The sequence below is a fragment of the Corapipo altera genome, unplaced genomic scaffold (genome assembly GCF_003945725.1).
Source record: "Corapipo altera isolate COAL_440 unplaced genomic scaffold, ASM394572v1 271, whole genome shotgun sequence".
Taxonomy (NCBI): Eukaryota; Metazoa; Chordata; class Aves; order Passeriformes; family Pipridae; genus Corapipo; species Corapipo altera.
This window is the reverse complement of record NW_020884935.1, coordinates 1630195-1648961: the sequence shown is the minus strand read 5'-3', so window position 1 is coordinate 1648961 and position 18767 is coordinate 1630195. Positions and strand designations below refer to the sequence as shown.

The 18767-nt window shown below is 51.8% G+C and overlaps 1 protein-coding gene across 1 annotated transcript in view; it reads right to left on the bottom strand.

The window, feature by feature from the left end:
- Positions 1 to 279: 279 nt before the first annotated feature.
- The window catches only part of DOC2B (double C2 domain beta), a 32723-nt gene continuing 14235 nt past the window's right edge, over positions 280 to 18767 (bottom strand). Inside the window, exons 3-9 of the mRNA XM_027660295.1 lie at positions 15980 to 16054; positions 12776 to 12885; positions 5675 to 5801; positions 5370 to 5527; positions 3402 to 3483; positions 3108 to 3204; positions 280 to 2481 (exon numbers count right to left, since the gene is read on the bottom strand). Of these exons, the coding sequence (XP_027516096.1) occupies positions 2345 to 2481; positions 3108 to 3204; positions 3402 to 3483; positions 5370 to 5527; positions 5675 to 5801; positions 12776 to 12885; positions 15980 to 16054 (786 nt within the window). The 3' untranslated portion in view covers positions 280 to 2344. The remainder of the gene's footprint in view (positions 2482 to 3107; positions 3205 to 3401; positions 3484 to 5369; positions 5528 to 5674; positions 5802 to 12775; positions 12886 to 15979; positions 16055 to 18767) is intronic.

Below are 18767 nucleotides of genomic sequence, written 5' to 3'. Positions count from 1 at the left end.
TTTAATTGAGTAAATATTTTTTTCCTTGTGCTTTCCAGCTGTCTTTTCCTGTAAGAGTGACCCCTGCCCAGCCCTGGCACCTGGGATGTCATTCCCTATGCTCTGGGGGAATTGCTGGGCTGCAGGCTACTATATTCATATATATACACAAATATATAAAAATATACATGTACTGTATATACTACATTGGGCCATGCATATATTTTCTCTCTCTGTATTTATTTATTTATTTTTATATACATTCATACACGTAGTGTATATATACTACATTGGGCCAAGTAGCCCCCAAAGCTCTAGTTTAAAATCATCTCCCATTCCCCAAATCTTTGGCAGACCCCAAATTCAAAAGCTGCACCACCAGCATCAGCTTTTTTTTTTTTTTTTTTAACCTTTTTATTTTCGGTTCTCGTTATAAATATTAACAAATCTGACAAAAAGTACACGGATAGGTAATACTGAAATACAAAAGTCTTTCAGGATGCAGGTAAGGACGGTTTCTGCAGCCTTCACATGGTAGCAAAACATTGGTATCAAACATTTCACGAGGCCTGGCATGACAACCACCAACTCTGCATGCAGCTGGGACGGACGGACGGACGGGGTGCCCGCTTAGAAAAGACTGGGATACAAAGTGAAGGAACCCACACACACATGTCCTACTCCACCTTAGGCATAAACCAGTTTCATAGCAAGATATGCCAGAACAAATGATGGTGTGAAAGGAATTTTGCAAGAATAAGGGAGGCACAGCCAACCTGGTGCTCCTGGAGCTTTCCTGGAAGCTCAGACCCAAACCAGGTTTTAAGGTGTTGGACCAGAAAGGATTACTGGGAACATCCGACTTGACACGCTGCCAGCATTCAAATAAAATCCATGCATATCTGTAGAATGCATTACAAATATTAAGTTATTAAAAAAACCCCTATGAACCTTGGTTTATTTTATCCCCTCCCCATATCAAACAAGGTGTAACATGATCATCACTTTGAAAAGTAAACGTAGATTTCCAGAGATCCCATTGTTTTCCAAGAAAAAAAAGAAGTCAGCAACACGCTCATGTGCATGCACAGGGCTTGGAAGCTGAAGGTAATTGAGATCTGTGGGGAAAGAGCAGCTCTTCCTAACAAATGATGGTTTAAAGGCTTCAAAAATTTTGGGAAACGTGCAGCATTTCATAGAAAGTTTTAGCTCATCCTTCTGGATGTCCAGTGGGATGAAGATGCAGAGACAGGCCAAGGTAGATCACAGAGAATGAGATCTGGGATTATTATTATTATTATTATCATAATATTATTATATTATTACTGTGCCATACACAGAAGTTTGGTTTGGATGCTGTTTGAGGCAGAAAACGGGCCAACCTTGATAGCTGTGCCAGAGCCAAGCATCTCCACAAACAACATTCCAGCTCAGCCCCGAGGCTCGGCATCTTCGCTGGGTTTTATTTAATGGCATGAATTGGAAAAGGATGAATAAGGGAGAAATGATAGAAAAAATTTAGCCTGAAAACTGGCTTTGCTGGAAAAATAGCTGTGCTGCTGCGTGGCTCTGGGCAGGAAGGTGTGGTTTCATCAGGAGAGTGGTGGCTGCAGGGACAGCCAGGGGCTTCACTGAGCCTTTTATTTTGCCTCCCAAACGTGAAGCTGCCCAATCCCAAGAGGAAAACCGTGGTCTGCACGGCTGTGCTGACTTCACATGAGTTATCAGAGAGGACGAGCACAACACTCCTGGAAGAGAAGCAAACACTCTTTCCAGGTTACCAGGGACACAATCATTCCAACAGAGGAGATTTAAATGCGTAAAAGACTGTTTAGGCCCAAACCACAGAGACTTGACAAACCACCAGGGATATGGCACAGTTTTGCCTTGAGGAAACAGTTCCAGGTTTTAAGTGACGCCTTTTGCCGATGCTGGACACACGGACGCAAGACGGACGCATTCATTGTTGCCACTTGAATTGCAAGGCAGCGAGAAGGTAACTCAGTACAGCCAGGATTGGGAGAGGAGCCAGACTGCAGAGCATGCAGGCGTGAGGTGTCCACATGTGTGTGTGTGTGCACACGTGTGTGTGTGTGCACATATGTGTGTGTGCACGTGCATGCCCGTGGGCGGGGCGGTGAGTGTGTCAGGGTGCAGGGAGGCAGTTTTGGGACGGGCTGGGCGGAGCAAAGCGCCGCCGCCTTCTCCCCTTGGCAGGGGTTTCCCCGCAGCCAGGCCGCGCTGAGGGGTGTCCCGCTCTCCCGGCTGCCCCAGTGCTGTGATCCCCCCGTATCCGAAGCCGTAAAGGAGAGAAGTCCAAAGGCTGTGGCGGAGCTGTGGCCGCCCGGGAGCGGCCCCGTGGAGCTCAGTCGCTGAGGACGGCGCCCGGCAGCTCGTTCGTTAGCGTGTGCCAGCGCTCGATCTTCTTGTCCTTGTTCTTCAGGCAGTCGAACCAGTGCTTCAGCCGCTCACCTTTGGCATTAATTCCTAACACCACTCCACCTTGGGAGAGAGACAGAGACAGGGAGAGGTGAGGCGGGAACATCAGCCCTGCGAGGGATGCCGAGGGATGCCAAGGGGATGCTGGAGGATGCAGGATGGAGCCAGGGCACGCACCATCCTCACAGCATCCAATGCCACGACCTGATGTGACATACAGGCAATTGTAGCCCATCTTTCCCTCCCCCCTCATGGCTGGGAGCTGGGGCCTGTCCCAGGCAGCTTGTTCCTGTGCCAAGGGCTCATTGCAGTCGCAGCAGCTGTCAGAGATACCGGGCACTTGTTCGTGATAAATCACAGAGACCAGGAGCAAAATCACAACAAGCCCAGATACCCAATAGAGATAAATGAAACCTCCCTGTTAAACCTGATTTTTTGTTCAGAGGAAAAGATCTGAAAACAGAAGGGGAGAGGGAGATGCATCCTCTCCCTGCTTGGATGCTCTTTACAGGGGGGATGTCTGTGTGGGAGAAGAGGTTCAGGTGCAGGAGAAGGATAAAAGCAGAACCAAAACCCAGCAAGAATGAATATGGGGATGGAGAAGTGCAGAAGAGCAGCAGATGAAAAAGTAAGAGGCACAGACAGTGAAGATAAATTAAAAAAGAGACCTTCTGGAGTGCCCCACTCACCTATGAAATCGTTTGACTTGCCGATATCATAGTCCCACACGGTGACTTCCAAGGTCTTTTTTGCCAGGTCGCCGTGCTTTATCTCATAGCAAAACTCCTGTGGGGGAGCAGAGACAGCTCAGGATGAAACAGGAGCTGGGGCTGCCCATCCTCCTCCTCGGGCTGCTGCCCTTTGCCACCCACAGGGAACCCAACCCTGATCCCCCACATAGTGACTAAGGTGTTGTTTTTATCTTTTAAGTCTGAACACTGAGAAAAGCCCCTCGTTGAGAACCACAGCCACCCCAAACCCACCTCATTGAACTCAGGGTTCAGTGTTTTCTTCTTCACCGCCGTCTTGTGCTTTGATTTCTTGTCCTCATCTGGTTTCAAGTATCTGCAACGAGACCAAAGCAGCCCCATCACACGTGGGTGCTGAGGAGGGCAGGATGGGACCAGATCCCAGTGGAGGCAAGATGAGGTGGGCAACTGAGTCCCATGAACCTGTGGCTCTCCTTCCCCTGTCTTCCCCTGCTAAAATGTTGGGAATGCCTGGGAGGAGGCAGCATTTCCTGACCTTAGCACAAGTAAGTTGCTGGCTGCAGAGAGTGCTGATTATCCCATCTCCAGTCCCTAGGGGACACTGGCACTGCACACACGCTCCCAGCTCCCAAAAGCAATCACTCCCAGCCCAGTCCCAGTCCAGACTTGGGACTCTGCTACCAGTCTCCTCATCCAGAGTCTCTCCAGGAGACAGGAAGCACATGCAGTGTGGAAAAGGGAGCAGGAGTGAATGTGGCAACTGCAGCTTTAGGCACCACTGTTCCCTGTGGATATTCTGCAGCACAGCAGCAGGGCTGGAGAGCAAACAAGATTAAAGTGTCATCAGAGAGAGCACCTGAAATCTGGGCTAGAGCAGAGTCAATCCATTGTCGTTTTGTGCTGGTGCTGTGCCTTTAAATACCAGTTCTGCTTCCTTGTTACACTTTCCAGATCTTGCTCATAATTAAAAAATTAGGGCTTGTACTGAGAAGCATCACTTCTCTATCTGCTCTGATTCCAGCCCTGCAGATACAGTCTCCTGTGGATGGCACCCAAAACCAGCTGGTTACAACAATAGGAACTGTGTTGCTCGTGGGCATTTAAAAAAGCAAGAGGGGATTTTTATACAAACACCTCCACCCCTAAAGAACAATTAAATAGGAAGGCCAAAGTGTCCTGCTGATAAATTCCATTACTGGGCTCCCAGGCGTGGTTTATCCCAGTAATTCTGCCTTAAATACTGTCCCTGAAAGTACCCAAGTTTGTGTGAGTGCTGTGGGAACAGGGATGTGGGATGGGCACAGGGAGGGCTGCTGGTCCTTCCATTCCATGGCCTCCCTTTCTTTGCAGAGAGTGAATGTGAAAAATACCATTCCCCCCAAAAAAACAGGAGCTGGAGCAATCCAGGGCCTCACACTAGCCTGGCTCTGCATCAGCAAACCACCACCTCCCTCAGCATCTCTGGAAAGCCCCTGGGTGACACCAACTTCCCTGAATCACATGCTTGAGTGCTGAGTCAGCAGCCCATTACAATCATTTGAATGACTGTACTTAATATCGCTGGTGTTTTTCAAAAGGAAGGTGCTCCCAGTCATTCACATCGGGAAGTGTCAGCGGGACCTGTAAACGCGCCCTCAGCTCTGTTAACAGGGCCCTGGAGCCACCGGAGCCGTGGGTTGCCATTAAAGTGCTGTCTGACCTAATTACGCACACGTTGTAATTAGAGCTTTTCCCAAGTGTAGGGTGGTGGCTGGGAGCTGGGCTCTAGAGAGCTGGGCTGGGAATCTCCTCTCCCTTGGGACCTGGGGAAGGGGGTGATTACCTGCCCATCCCCTGGGGGTGGAGGGGAGGGATGCCTGTGCCCTAACCCGTCAGCAAAACCCGACTGTACCTGTCTGCTTTGGGCCACCAACTCTGTCCCCAGGGCCACATCCCTTCCGCAGACCGTCTCCCAGGGCAGAGCTGAGCCCGGCAATGAGCATCACAGCAGGGATGGCAGCGTGCCCTGGCACAGGGCGGGCACAACCACGCACAACCAGGCAGCTCCTGCACCCACCTTACCTGGGAGCTCTGCAAAACGACAACCAGGGAACAAGAACGCTCCGGGCAAACACAAGCTGCTGCCCGTGGCGCCCTCATTTGCATCTCCTAATGAGATCTATTAATTTCCACTACAGGGAGAGGCGGGAGGGGACAGCACAGCTCCTGGCTGTGCCTCACCTGGCGCAGGGCAGGACTCACGTTTTGACGTAGGGGTCGGAGTAGCCGTTGGCGTCCATGGCAGCCAGGTGGGCACAGCGGATGATGCCCACCAGGAGCGCCTGCTTCTGAGAGCTGTACTTGAGGGAGATGAGGATCCGGCCACGCTCCTCCAGCGACTTGTCCTCTGTTTTATCTATCTGTAGGAGGGAATGTACCCAGTCTGGGAGCTGTTCCGCGGCCAGACATCCACCCTCCCAGCGCGAGGGGTGCTCCCACAGTCCCACGTGCAAGCTGCTACACACACGGTCCCACGGTGGGGACGTGGCTTTGGACCTCCCACTCACCGGCAGCTGCTTCTCCAGGCAGATGTTGAAGTTTTTGGTCTGGTTGGGCTTCAGTTTCTTCAGCGGGATCCGCGTCTCCCCAATGAACTCGTTGTGGCGGAACTTGTCCTCGTCACAGACCGAGATCCTGCAATGGGCACGGGGTGAGCGGGGACGCTGGGGAAAGGGGAGGTGATGGTACGAGGGAAGGGGCCACCCCACTGTACTGCAGGTCCCCTCAGAGAGGGGACAACTCAGGTCACTGTTCCCCAGCCCGTTGACTGGGCACCTCCTCCTCAGACAGCTGGAGGGCATTCAAGTGCTGCCACATCCTGCCCAGGGCAGCTCCTGGTGTGAGTCGGTGTCTAACGCAGGTTCCAGCCCAAGCACTGTTGGAAAAGCAACCTCAAACATCCTATTGGCTCTTCCACTAAAACACCAGTCATCGGTGACTAAAGTAAAACTACTGAGCTGCCACCAGCCCAGCTGCATTTTGCCTGGCCATGGAGACTCGTCCTCAAACCACCCTCAGACTGTGCAGCCGGGAGAGATGTTGCTCCCACAGAGCTCCTTCCCTTCCACCCCAGGGGCTCAGGCACTTCTCAGAGCGTGGCAGCTCTCAGGGTGACCCTGGCTGCCAGTTTGGGGCACAGGGTGGATCTGCCACCTCCTCTCCCACCATGCAGACGAGCACATGAAGGATTTACAGCCCCAGTGGGTGGAAGGCATCACACCTGAGCCAGGAGCAGCTCACCCAGCCCTGCTGGGGTCCCGGGATGCATCCCTGTGATGGCAGCTGAGGGCAGTGACAGTGGAGCTGAGCCAAGGCTGTTTTCTGTGAGAAAGCTATAAATGCCTTTCCCTGAGCTGGCAGCTAATGAGTCATGTCTCTGCTGCTTCCCAGCCCGCTCTGGGCGTGAGGAGAGACACGAAGAGCAAAGTTAGTGCTTGCAGGGAACCTCTGCTCACTGCTTCCGAAATCCCAGAGAGGGGCCAGGAGGGTGGTGGCTGCCTTGAGAGACCAGCTGTTCCCCAGCAGTGCTGTCTGGACACGGTGACAGGGAATGCCATCCCACCCCCATGCTCCAGAGGGAGCATCCAGCATCCCGCATCCTCATTGGAGCCACACAGGGAGCGGCTGGGCTCCCTGCCCATAAAGGAAAGACATTTCCCTTCCCTTACATTCTCTGCTTTCTCTTTCTTTAAAAAATATTCCTACAGTGTCTTCCCATCCTTTTGCTACCTGCCTTTCTTCTGTTTCACCCACTCCTGTTGTTGTCCATTTCCCACGGGTGGCACCTGTGCCTCCAGGGATGGCACAGGAAGGGAGAAAAAGTAATTAAAGATAAATAGTGTGCTGTGATCCCACCTGAGAGTAACTAATTGCACCCCACACCTCTGGTCTGCTCAGCATCTGGATGGCTTACCCGTGGATGGGTTGTCTATAGATGGTTTATCTGTGGATAGTTTATGCATGGATGGTTTGTCCATGGGTGGTTTATCTGTGGATAGTTTAGTGGCTTATCTACAGATAGTTTGACCACCCTCATGCTCACAAGTGAATAAAAAGGAAGCAAGGAAGCCATGGGATGGCTCAGTGGCATGGCACAAAGATCAGGGAGCAACAGAGGAAAGGGGTTTGGAAAAAAAACAATGGAAGCGGGAAGACAGGGAATGCTGCTCTCTGGAAAAATGTAGCTGGATGCAGCGTTACTATAGATACCCACGAAAAAAACACCCCACTGCAACAGTAAAACCCTCAAAGAGGATCTCAAATGCAGGTACAATACTCCCTATTTCCTTTCCTCCTTTTCCTTTTCTTTTAAAGAACAAAACTGAAAAAGGAGCAGCAGCAGATCCAGAGACAACACTTGCCAGGCGTGTGTCCATCTGGGAAAAGCTGGGGAGGGAAGGAGAGGGCAGGGATGTGAAGGCTGGGCTGGAGAGAAGGGGACAGGAGGGAACAGGGGGGGACAGGAGGGGACATGGCCTCACAGGGAGCTGACAGCTTTGGGAATGTTTGTACACCCAGCAGTAACAGAGTGGTGCTGGCTCCCAGGCACTCAGGGAGACAGGATTTGGGATGGTTTGCCCTCCTAAAACTGTGAGTAACAAGATCTTGTCCTGACAATGTCTAGGTACACTCCAGAAGCACAACAAGATCCTGCTTGCTGTGAAGCCCCAGACACATCCAGGATGGGCAGAAAACCAGGAAGGAAACACATGGAAAACTTCCATGGTCATGGCAGGGAGGGCATCTCCAGTGTCACACTGGGAGAGGCCCCAGAGCCCCACCAAGCCTCGTTTCACTGCCCACAGGGACACGGGAAGCCCCTGTGTTTATGCAGAACCGTGTCCCTTGGGAAGTAGTTTTTGGCACATCTGCAAGACCTGGGAAGTGCTCCTGCCCTGAGCAGCACGACGGAGCCAGAGACACCACCAGCTTTCTCCCAGCCCTGTTTTCCCTCTGGTATCTCCAGCCACCTCTCAGGTGGGTCCGTACCTTTTGTGCCCATCTGTGTGTGATGCCCAGAGGGGTTCATGCCAGCCCTCCCAGTGCCTCAGGCTCAGTCCCCAACCCCAAACCCTCTGCCTGGCTGTGGTTTATCCCCACTGGGATGGTATTTTTAGCTTGGGCAGGCTGGCAGTGCCCTGGCCCATCAGTGAAGGTAGGAGCAGTGAGTCAGATGAGCAGGCAGCTCCAGCCCCAGCCCTCCCTTTGGAAAATGGCATAATGCAATTACACCAGCTTGAATTTTATTACGAGAAATCGATGTGATGGAATTTTTATGCCTTGGGTTAGAAAATCAGCTCCCTGACAAACAGCACGAGACGCCTCCAGCAGCCTTGTTCACCTGCCATCCTGAGCTTGTAACTCGAGCACCACCCATCCCTCGTCTCTCCCTGTGAATCCCAATCCCTCCAGCTCAGCGTTTGGTCTGATATCTTCACTGTGGGGTCCTGATCTTTAAGTTAAGGGCTGTGAAAACCACTTTGGAAGAAAACTAAGCAGCAAATGAACAACCACTGCTCATTAAACTTATTCTGCCTCCTACTCAGCCCGGGCTCCTGGGTTACAGCCCTGACTCACCGTGCAGCTCCAGCAGCCCTGCTCCGCTGACTCACGGCTTCTGCTCTCACACATATTCCTCCGGCCTCCTTCCCAGTGTGGAAAGGGGAAATGGGGGTCAGCAAAGACCCTTTTCCACAACATACACACACACAATAGGCAGCAGAGCCTAAGGATGTATCCTCCATGCCCAAGATCCCTTTTGGTCCCTATAGCAACTTGGCTCTCAATGAGGAGCGAACGTGCAGGTGATGCTGGCTTGGTTTAAGGACAGGCAACACCAGGCAAGGAGGGAAAACAGCAAAAGTCTGCATCTGGGAACTGTCCAGCTGTCCGAAAAACAGAAGGAGGATTCAGTTCTGGGCTCCATCACAAAAAGCCTCAAAATGTGAGCACAGAAACCACAGAGAAGTGAGATACAATTAAAAGGGCACCTGCAGTTCTGAGCAAACCCCATTCAGCACTTCCAGAGTAAAGCAATTCAGGACCCCAAACCTCCTAGTGTCTTCACTACGCCTATTAGTCCTGATCAAATACTATTTTCTGAATAATATATTTAATGAGTCATGATGTTTGTCAAACACATGATTAAACAAAGAATTCCTGGCATTTGTGGGCTAGCTGAGTGTCATATGAATAATGCATCACTTCGCCAATACATCTGGATATGAATAATTGTATCCAATATCTGGCCAGCTCTGATATTTATTATGAATGCAATTTATTTATTGCATATTACATGTATTATTTAAATGTAGGTAATTGTATTCTGCCTATTCCAATTTCCCCTGCAGCATTTCTCTGCCTCCCCCGACACGCACCTTGGCTTCCCACCACTGGACAGAGCTTCCAAACTGCTGCCACACGGTCATGCTTGGAGCCCAGATGGGAGTGGGGACTGTGGGGTGAGATTTTCCCTCTTAGTGCTGCCAGGGAACCTGCCCCCCAGCCCATCCATCTGTGCACTCGGAGTCCAGCGCCTTCCACACGGCTGTGAACTTGCTTTCTCCCAGGCTGGTGGGTGGTTTCATCCCTGTTAAGCCTTGGGCTAGACTCAGGGATATTTAATTCAATGAATGGATGAGACCTTTCGAGATCCTCCCACCTGCTGTGCTTCATGAAATCCAAAGTATCTGGTGTTATTTGAGGGGGTTGATTCATTAACAAAATCCCGCTTGCCAGCGCAATCAGCTGGGCTGCCTTCACCTCTCCTTCGCCCAGGGGGTGGCCCTGCTTGGGGAGGGGAACCCTGGTGGCTCCTGGGGTCTGTCACTGCAAAGCCACTTGACCAGTTTGGACAATGGGTACAGCTGGGGGGCTCAGGAAAGAGGGGATCCATCACCCAGCTCTCCAGGATGTCCCTACTCCGGCTGCTCCAACAAATGCCACTTGTCCCCTTGAAAAGAGCTGCAGGCTCTGGCAGAGTGCCCCACTCCAGCACCACTCCACCAATCCATGCTGGACACGTCCCTTCCAGGAGCCCAGGTGGGCAGGAAAGATTTCTGGGTGCTTTTCCAGCTCTCCAGGCAGCGGGGAGGCGAAGGCTGGCGGCAGCTTTGATCTCTGCCGTTATTTTCACATTAAAGAGACTTTGCAATTGAGTTCCCTGCCCCTCCCTGGATCTCAGCACCAGGGAGGCTCCCGGGGAACGGTCACCGCCCAGACCGAGGGGAGCATCACTCATGCTCTTTCAAGTACCACCAGCTGCCTGGCAGGAGCCTGGACTGATTAGCACAGGGAAAACCAGCATCTTCTCCGCTTTGAAGTTGGCTTTTCCTGATGGAGAAGGAGATACTTTGACGATATGATGGATGGGCGAAGCAAAGCACCAAAGATAGGACAATGGGAGATGCTTCCTGTGGGAAGTGGCACTGGGAGAGTGAGGGGCCATTGCCACTGGTGTCATGGAGAAGGCAAACAGCTCAAACCACAACGAAATACTCAAAGATTGTCAGTTTAGGTTGGATTTTAGGGAGAAATTCTCTCCTGAAAGGGTGGTGAGGCCCTGGCACAGGTTGCCCAGACAAGCTGTGGCTGCCCCATCCCTGGAAGTGTCCAAAGCCAGGTTGGAAGGGGCTTGGAGCAACCTGGGATAGTGGAAGGTGTCCCTGCCCATGGCAGGGGGTGGAATGAGATAAGCTTTAAAGTCCCTTCCAGTGGAAACCATTCTGAGATTCTGTAATTCAGCTGATATCTAAATGAGGAGGTTCAAGTTCTCAGCATCCTTCTACTCAAATAACCATGCAGTGTTTGAAGAGAAGCAAATCCAAGCAAGATATTAAAATAAAAGATTGGGTGTTTTTTTACCTTGTGTCTGGTGTGCAAGAAGTCTCATCTTATCTAAACCTGACTCAGGATAAATAAAATCTCCTCTGACAGTATCTTCAACTGCAAAGATGGAGAAAAGAGAAAAGGGGGCTTGGGAATTGCTCTTAAGGAAAACGAAGAGCTCTTGAGTTTTAGGCTCTGGGTTCCCCACACAAGATAAGAGATGAGGCCATGGTGCTCAGAAGTTTTGTTTTAGCAGAAGAATTCTTTGGGCCATAGATTTCCCTCAGCTCCCTGGAAAGGAGCCTTTGGAGCTGCCTTGGGTTAATTTGCCATTAACCAACCTTGTCAGGAATCTCCCTGTGAAGCTCCACAGCACTCAGGCTGGCAGGCAGGAATGGGATGTGCTAACACTGGATTTCTATGGGGAGGAAGGCAAATCCAGCTCTGCACATGTTTCTGCACATCCTCCCAGCCACTGGACACCTCACACCTCCCTGCTGCCTCCAGGATCACAGCCCTTTCCCAGGGAGAAGCAGCTCCCAGGGCCCTGAAAAGGTGGGGGTCAAGTCCTCCTGCTCCCTGTTGCCTTCCAGCAAACAACTCAGCCGAGCGTCTCCCTACAAACTGATTTCCACGCTTGAGGAGGCTGAAAACTTCAAAGCCTGGAGTGAAAAAATACCCACCAATAATAATAACAAACCAGAGGCTTTCCAGCCCCATCAGCCTGCAGCACTTCCAGCATGACTAATGTTTTCCAAGTGAAATAATAATCCACGGGGCTGAATTTCCCATCTCTATGCACATTGCAGACAACAGGTGGGCTCTGCTCTGGTTCACCTCTGAGCAGGACCTTTTATAAGGCAGCTTTGTGCTCCTGTCATGGGGAAAATCACAAACTCCCAGGGCACCTGCAAATGAGGAGGGTGGGATTCCAGCCACGGAGCTGGCAAAGCCCTGAGTCCTTGGAGCAGGAGGCAAAATCCTCCTTTGTTTGACAGCAGATCTTACAGCAAATCCTGCAGCGCAGTCCCAAATCAGTGCAGTGATGGAGCAGCTAAGGATGCCCAGCACCCCCCCCGAGCAGGATCTGTCCTCAGGATCTGGGTCACTCCCTACCCTCACCCAGGTGGGACTGAGGCCAAGACATAAAAATCTTTGCATTCACAGGCATCTGCTCCCTGCAGAGCATCACTTCCAACCTCACCCCGTCCCACCACTCCGCCCCTGCCCACCTCCAGCCCCACACAACCTCTCCCAGCCCCTGGGAGATGCTGAATGCACAGAGACTGAACCAAACCAACAGAATATAAATCATAGAATAAACACAAACACTCTTTGTTTAGTTTGACAATAATTCACAGATGCCTCCAGCTTTCTTCCAAAAAGCTCAGCCTCGAAAGGGCCCTAGAACTTCCCTGGGGAGATTTTCTCAGCAAGGCAAGACCACAAAGCCTTAACATGTGCCCGCGAGAGCTGGGCACAAAGAGGTTAAACCCAAACACCACCACCTCCTCTGCAGGCAGGAGCCAGCCAGTGAGTTATGAAGTTAATGACAAAGCAGGAACATGCCCCTCACTGGTTATTCCAGCCCAGGCTGCCTGTAAATCACGGTCGGTCACCGCAGGGGTGATGGATGTGTGCAGGGCACACGTGCAGGCTTTGGCTTTGGTGGGTGAGAACTCTGCCCTGCTCTGCTGTGAGCAGCACCAGGACTCTCCTGTGGGACAGGGCTGTGTCCCCCCAGCACTGGGCTCAGCACCCCCTCACCCCCCGGGCCCTACCGCAGGGTCTTGCGGATCATGTCCTCGTCAGTGATGCCGTAGTAGGTGAGTGTCTCGTTCCAGGTGGGGTTCAAAGTGTTCCGCAGCGTTTTGGTTCTCAGCTTATTCGCCTGGAAGAGCAAAGGAGGTTGTGGTCAGTGGGAATCAGACCCAGGAGGTCATTTGGGCGGGGAGTGGGGAGAAAAGGAAGCCCAGTTTGGAGATGAAGGGGCAATGGGTGCTGTTGCCCTTCTGCCCGAGCACTGTAACCTGGCCAGTCCTCCATGGGGTGGCCCAAGTCCACCCCGACTGCAGCAATAACCAGAGGGGCAGAGACACAGCAACTCACAGATTTGCCAAGCAATCCAACCCCACATCCTGCATCCTGGAAACAGCCAGCAAAATGGGAACCTTGGCAGAGCACAGAGCGGGGACACGGATTTCATTTATGCGGTAGAAGATAGCGAGAGAGAGGGGAAAGAAAAAAAGCCTTTTCAGGTTCATTAAAAAATACCAATTTGCTGTTCTGGCTGTTTGTTTGCATTCCCACTCCCAGCACAGCTCCCAATCCTGCCTGACTCAAAATAACTTCCTTGATACGCGTTTTGTCAGCACCAGCAACTCCTTCCAGCGCCGCAGCTCTGCAGAGTGGGAGGACAGGGACAGCAGGGCTTGTGTTCCTGGCATTGGTGGGGCATCCTGGCACACACCCACTCCCCAGCTCAGGGGACATTAATCTCCTTACTCCCTGAGATCCCTGTTTCTGTTGGTACAGGGGGAGAGCAGGAGCAAAGGTCTGAGGCTGCAGATGGGGCTTCCTCACCAGCCCCCAGCCCGGCACAGCCTGGTAGAGCAGCAATTTTTCCTCTAATTAGGTGTCAGACAGCTCAATCCCTGCCTCAACTGCTGCTGGGCATAAGGAACTCTCAGGACATCAACACCTCATCTCGTGGGTCTTTATGGGAAGCCACTACATTCCCCACCTGGGGTTCACCACCCCTGAGCTGAATGTGAGCGGGATGCAAAGCACGGGGTGAAGAAGGAAACTCGTTCTTGCAGCACGAGGGGGGTCACTTTGTTGTCATGTCCTTCCCACACCAAAAGCATCCCAAGCACACAACCTCTTCCAGATCAACTAACTAGAGGTGACCACCAGCTGGAGCTGCCAGTGCAGCAGCACCATTGAGGGATGGCTCACTCCCAGTGTGTTGTGCAAAGCAGCTGCTTGCTCTGGGTTTGGTCCCTCAGAGACAGAGAATGCCTCTGGAGTTTGTACTGTGCTCTCACTTGCATTTCCAAAGCCATTTCTGACTCTGAAATCAACCCATGCTCTGTCCAGAGCTGTGGAGCTGCAAAACACCCAGTGCCACATTAGGAGGAGGATACCCCTGGAGCAAGGTAGGATGCTCCATGAGCTGAGTGGGATGCAGGGGCAGGGTCTCAATTAGGAGCACCATCTAAAGCCCTGCAATGCCAATGGCTTTTCCATCACTCAGGTAGGAGCTGGTTTGCAGGAGGAGAAGCTGCCAGCCTGGCTGTGCATGGGCACCAGCCTTGCTGAGTCCATCCCCACGTGCCCAACGACAGAGTGATGCAAACTGAAGGGGACTGCAGGCAGGTGCTCTCATTTATGGCCTCCTGTCACCTTTGATTTAATACCTTGTTTGCCCTAAATCTTTCCTGACTTTGTAAAGTTGCTTCAATCGAGGCACTTTATTGTACCAGGTTCCATCTCACATCTATTTTACCTCATTTCTCGGTGATATCGTGGCCACCATGCCAGGCTCCAGCCCAAGCAGCAGGATATGTATCAAACAGGGAGTCTAAAGTCTGCTGAAGGGTGACAAGGACAGCAGGGAAAGCAGTGATGGCACCCACTGCCTGCTCAGACCTGTGGGTGACACATCCTGGGGCTGGGGCTCTGGGGGTCAGGAGGGAAAGTGGCTTTAGCCACAGGGGTGACATGATGGGCATCACCCAGCAGCTAACACTGCCCTGGGCAAGGGACATGAATTAGATCAGAGGAGCAGAGCTCTGGGAATGCCTTTTTCTCCCATCTGGAATGACTCAGTAGTCAGTAATCGGCTCATGTGGAGGGTTGAACAGGGAATGAATTCCAGCTCTGCATGGGGAATGAATTCCAGCCCTGCTTCCCACAGCTCTGCCACAGGTGGCTGAGAGCCCAAGACTGGGACAGAAACACCCGAGAACTCAGGGACAGTCCTGCTGCTGGAACACCTGTACAGGAACATCCAGCCCAGGACACACCCGTGATCCCCCCAGACCTGCTCACCTCTCCCAGGGCAGATCCGGACGGTGCTGTTTGGAATGTGGGGGCAAGGAGAGGGTCCCCCCACGGCCTCTCCGGGCTTGTGGAGTCTGCAGCTCCTGCACTACCCTCAGCTCAGCACTCCCCTCCTGCCTCTCCACCACCTCCAGTAGAAATGCTAATCAATGCATTTGCAAAACATGGAAATGACAGATAATATCGCTGATGAAAGCGCTCCCGGCTCTCCTAATTCCAGCGGAACTTGAAATGTGGTTAAAAACTCCCTCTACCGCCCTGAACATTATGAATTAATTCAACTGAACCGTAACAAGTAAATATACCTCCCCAAAAAAGGTCTTTCCTTTTGTGTAGAATAGGAGTGCAATTAATATTCATAACACACACGTTTAGCATTTAAATTCCACATCCCCATCAGTTACACCAAGCTCTCACTACACATCAATATCTTTAATTACTCTTCTCTCCAGTAAGCGCTGAACCTAAGGAGATGGAAATATTTCCCTTATGATTTATACTCTGTTTTATTATAATCTGAGGGGTTTACAATGTAAAAGAAACAGGGCAAAAAAAAAGAAAAATTAAAAGGGTCTGGTTTGTTTATAGCTTCAGATTGTTTCACTCAGTGCTTCCCAGGGGCTCCTGGAGAGCAGCATTTGCATCCCCTGCTCCCAAGATGAGGAGTCAGGGATGGTACCTGACTGCCAGGCAGTGGTTTCCCAGAAAGGTATTTTCTACTCCATGAGGATGGATTTAGCTCCAGTTCTTACCTCCTGCTCTCTCTAAGGACTTTTTACTCAAGAGATGGGCAGGAGGCTCGAGGCCTGGCTGCAGCAGCCCCTGGCTGAGGAGCTTTTCCCTGGGGAACCTCCTGGGTCTAATTTCCAAGGAAAAGGCACAACCCCAGAAAGAGAAGGAGAAGTGAAAAGGTGTCTCACCTTACTGGCTCCGGGAAGCAAGTGCAACTTGACGTATGGATCAGCCAACCCATTATGGTCCATCGGCTTCAGGCCCTGGAGAGGGAACAGCAAAAAGCAGGAGTCAGGATAACAGCAGGATGCTGGGCAGGAAGGGTGGCTTCACTGAGCCCATCCACCAATGCCTGATTCCCTGGGATATGGCTGGTCCAGGGAGTAATTGCATTTCCTCAGGACTGGGGATGGAGAGGAGCGTGGCTGCTGCAGGATCCAGGCTGGGCAGCAAATCCACACATGCTCAGCATTCCAACGCCATCTGTGGAGCCGAGGAGGGGTTGTGGGAAGTGGGAAGCTTCTCACCTGCACTTGGCATCGGCCACCAGGCACTGCTGCACTCTCCCAGCAGCCTGACTCTGCCATCCTCATCACAATTAATTTGGGGGTTAAGCAAATCAGCACAGCGACTTCCGAGGTTTGAAATTACAGGGGTTTGTCATTTAATAATTGCTTATGAGCAAACACACACCTCTGCTGTTGTGGTGCTACTTCTAAGCGCTCCCAGAGGGTGTGATAGCACCTACCTACTCCGTGTTATTAAGGCACAGCTGAAGGAAGAACTGCTTCAGGTCAGTGGGAGGCTGGTGCCAGCTGAATGCTGTGGTGTTTGCAAGGAAATCTTTGGGCACCAGAGCACAGACACAAGGAAATACTCGCTGCGGCCATTCCTGATGGATTTTACACAACACTCTCACAGCTCTTAAAGGATGACGTGGATCACGTCTGTTATAGCAATGCTCTGGAGCTGATCCTGCTTTGGGAAGAGGGAGGACACAAGCTGTGCCTCTGTGCCTCTTCTAAACAACCTGAAAATTACCCAAGGGCGATGCACAAACCCAGCCCAAAGCCATAACTGCACAGACTGCATGGAAACAGACTCCACAGGGCAGAGAAGCAACTCAGGAGCATGAAAAATGGAGCCTAATTTTCACCAGCCCTAAGCAGAAATGAGAATGGCTCCGTTGTGGAAGTCCTTGGATTGTTTCCAGCCTGGCTGTGGGATCCCTGCAGGAATTATTGCTGGGCTGGCTGAGGGCAATTCTGTGCCTCGATCAGAGGAGGGTTTCTCTGCAGAAGTATCCATCCAACTCTGGCTCCAGACTGGGTGTGGAGATCAGGCTGGGTGATGCTAAAGAGTTTTCACACCCTGTTTGTGATAAGCAGAGTACTCACTGTCTGGATAATGAGTCCATGCAGCTGCCAGGGATCCACCTGGCAGGAAAGCATTTGTATGGACTGCTGGTGGAACGGCTGTGTGCAGTGGAAATCTAATCATTAAGGCCTGGATTTGGGCAAATCGATGAGGGAAATTGCTTCCATATTTCACATGTATGGAAGAACTCACCCAGCCTAACCCACAGCAGCTTCTTGGGATGCCCTGTCCCCACCCTGAGTTGCATAACCTGGCCAAGGGTGCAGGATGTTCCTGACCTTGGGAATGTCTCTGATTTGGAGCAAGGCTTCTGCTTCAGAGACAAGGGCTCTGCTTCAAAGACAAGCAAGCTGCCCTAGGGCAAGGGAGGCCAAATGGTGCTCAGGAAAGAGGATTTTGCTTCTAAAGCACAGCCAAAAGGATAAAAATACCAGCAGTGAATGGAGGTGAAATGTCCCTGCTTTAACTGCAGCCTGTGGGTGATGTCCCTGCCCCAGCAGATACTGGGAAGAAGGTGGTGGTATTGGCTGTGGCTCCATGGGCAGACAGGGCAGGAATGGGCTGGATTGTCCCCAGACTCCAGAAGGGATCACCTACACGGTCCACTCACAGCCTCCCCAGTCAGAGGTGCCCACCTGCCCAGTGCTGCACAGCAAATGAAATCAGAAACAAGCAAGCAGATTCCCATGAAAATGGATGGAGAAAGACAGGCAGCTCTGTAATTCACCCATCAATTCAGCTCAATTAAATTACCTTCTGAGGAGGCTATTAAAGGCTTTTTTAATAGATGTGCTATGGAAGATGGAGTGACAGGAGCCTGCAAAATAGCTCCTAATGTCACGTCTACCTCCCTCCCATGTCACTTGATACGTGTGCAGCACACAACCGAATTTAACAGGGCTCTGCCCTGCAAAGCTGCTCCTGTGGGAGCTCATCCCTCCCACAGGGACGACCCACAGGGTGATCAGCACTTGTGTGGAGGGATTGCCAGCCTAAAGGTGCTCCAAGAGAGCTGAGAGGCAGAGAAGAACAACAAGGCTCATATATGGAAGCAGAGCCTCCCCCTGGATCCATCCAGGGCACCTCCCTGGCTCCAGCCAATCCTGCTGCTGGGACTGATTTATGGTGCTGTGCATCACAGCACAGGCGATGGAGAGGAGACTGAGTTTCATCTTTTCCCTTCCTCTGCCCAACCCCAAAATCTCTGCTGCAATCCTACGGAGACCTCCAGCTCCCTGCATCCCAGCCTCTGCCAGCTGCTCTCCGTGCCAGTGACATTTAGCTAATCAATAGGATTTAATTACAAGTTGGGCTAATCGGGCTGCCGATTAACGCCACGCTGGAGGCACACAGCAATCACAGGAGATGGATTCATTCCATCATTCACCCCACAACGAGCTGCCTGCCCACTGAGCAGGATCCTCACTGCTCAAAAACCAGCCTGGATACCTCCCAGGCCAAGGCATCCCATTCCGAAACGGGGCAAACTGCACTTCCCCCCCCAGCAGCCCAGAGGAGACACTTCAGGAATTTCCCTGCAGTGATAAATATTTATGACTCAATCCATAAGTAATGCTCAGTGCATTACTGCTGAGACCT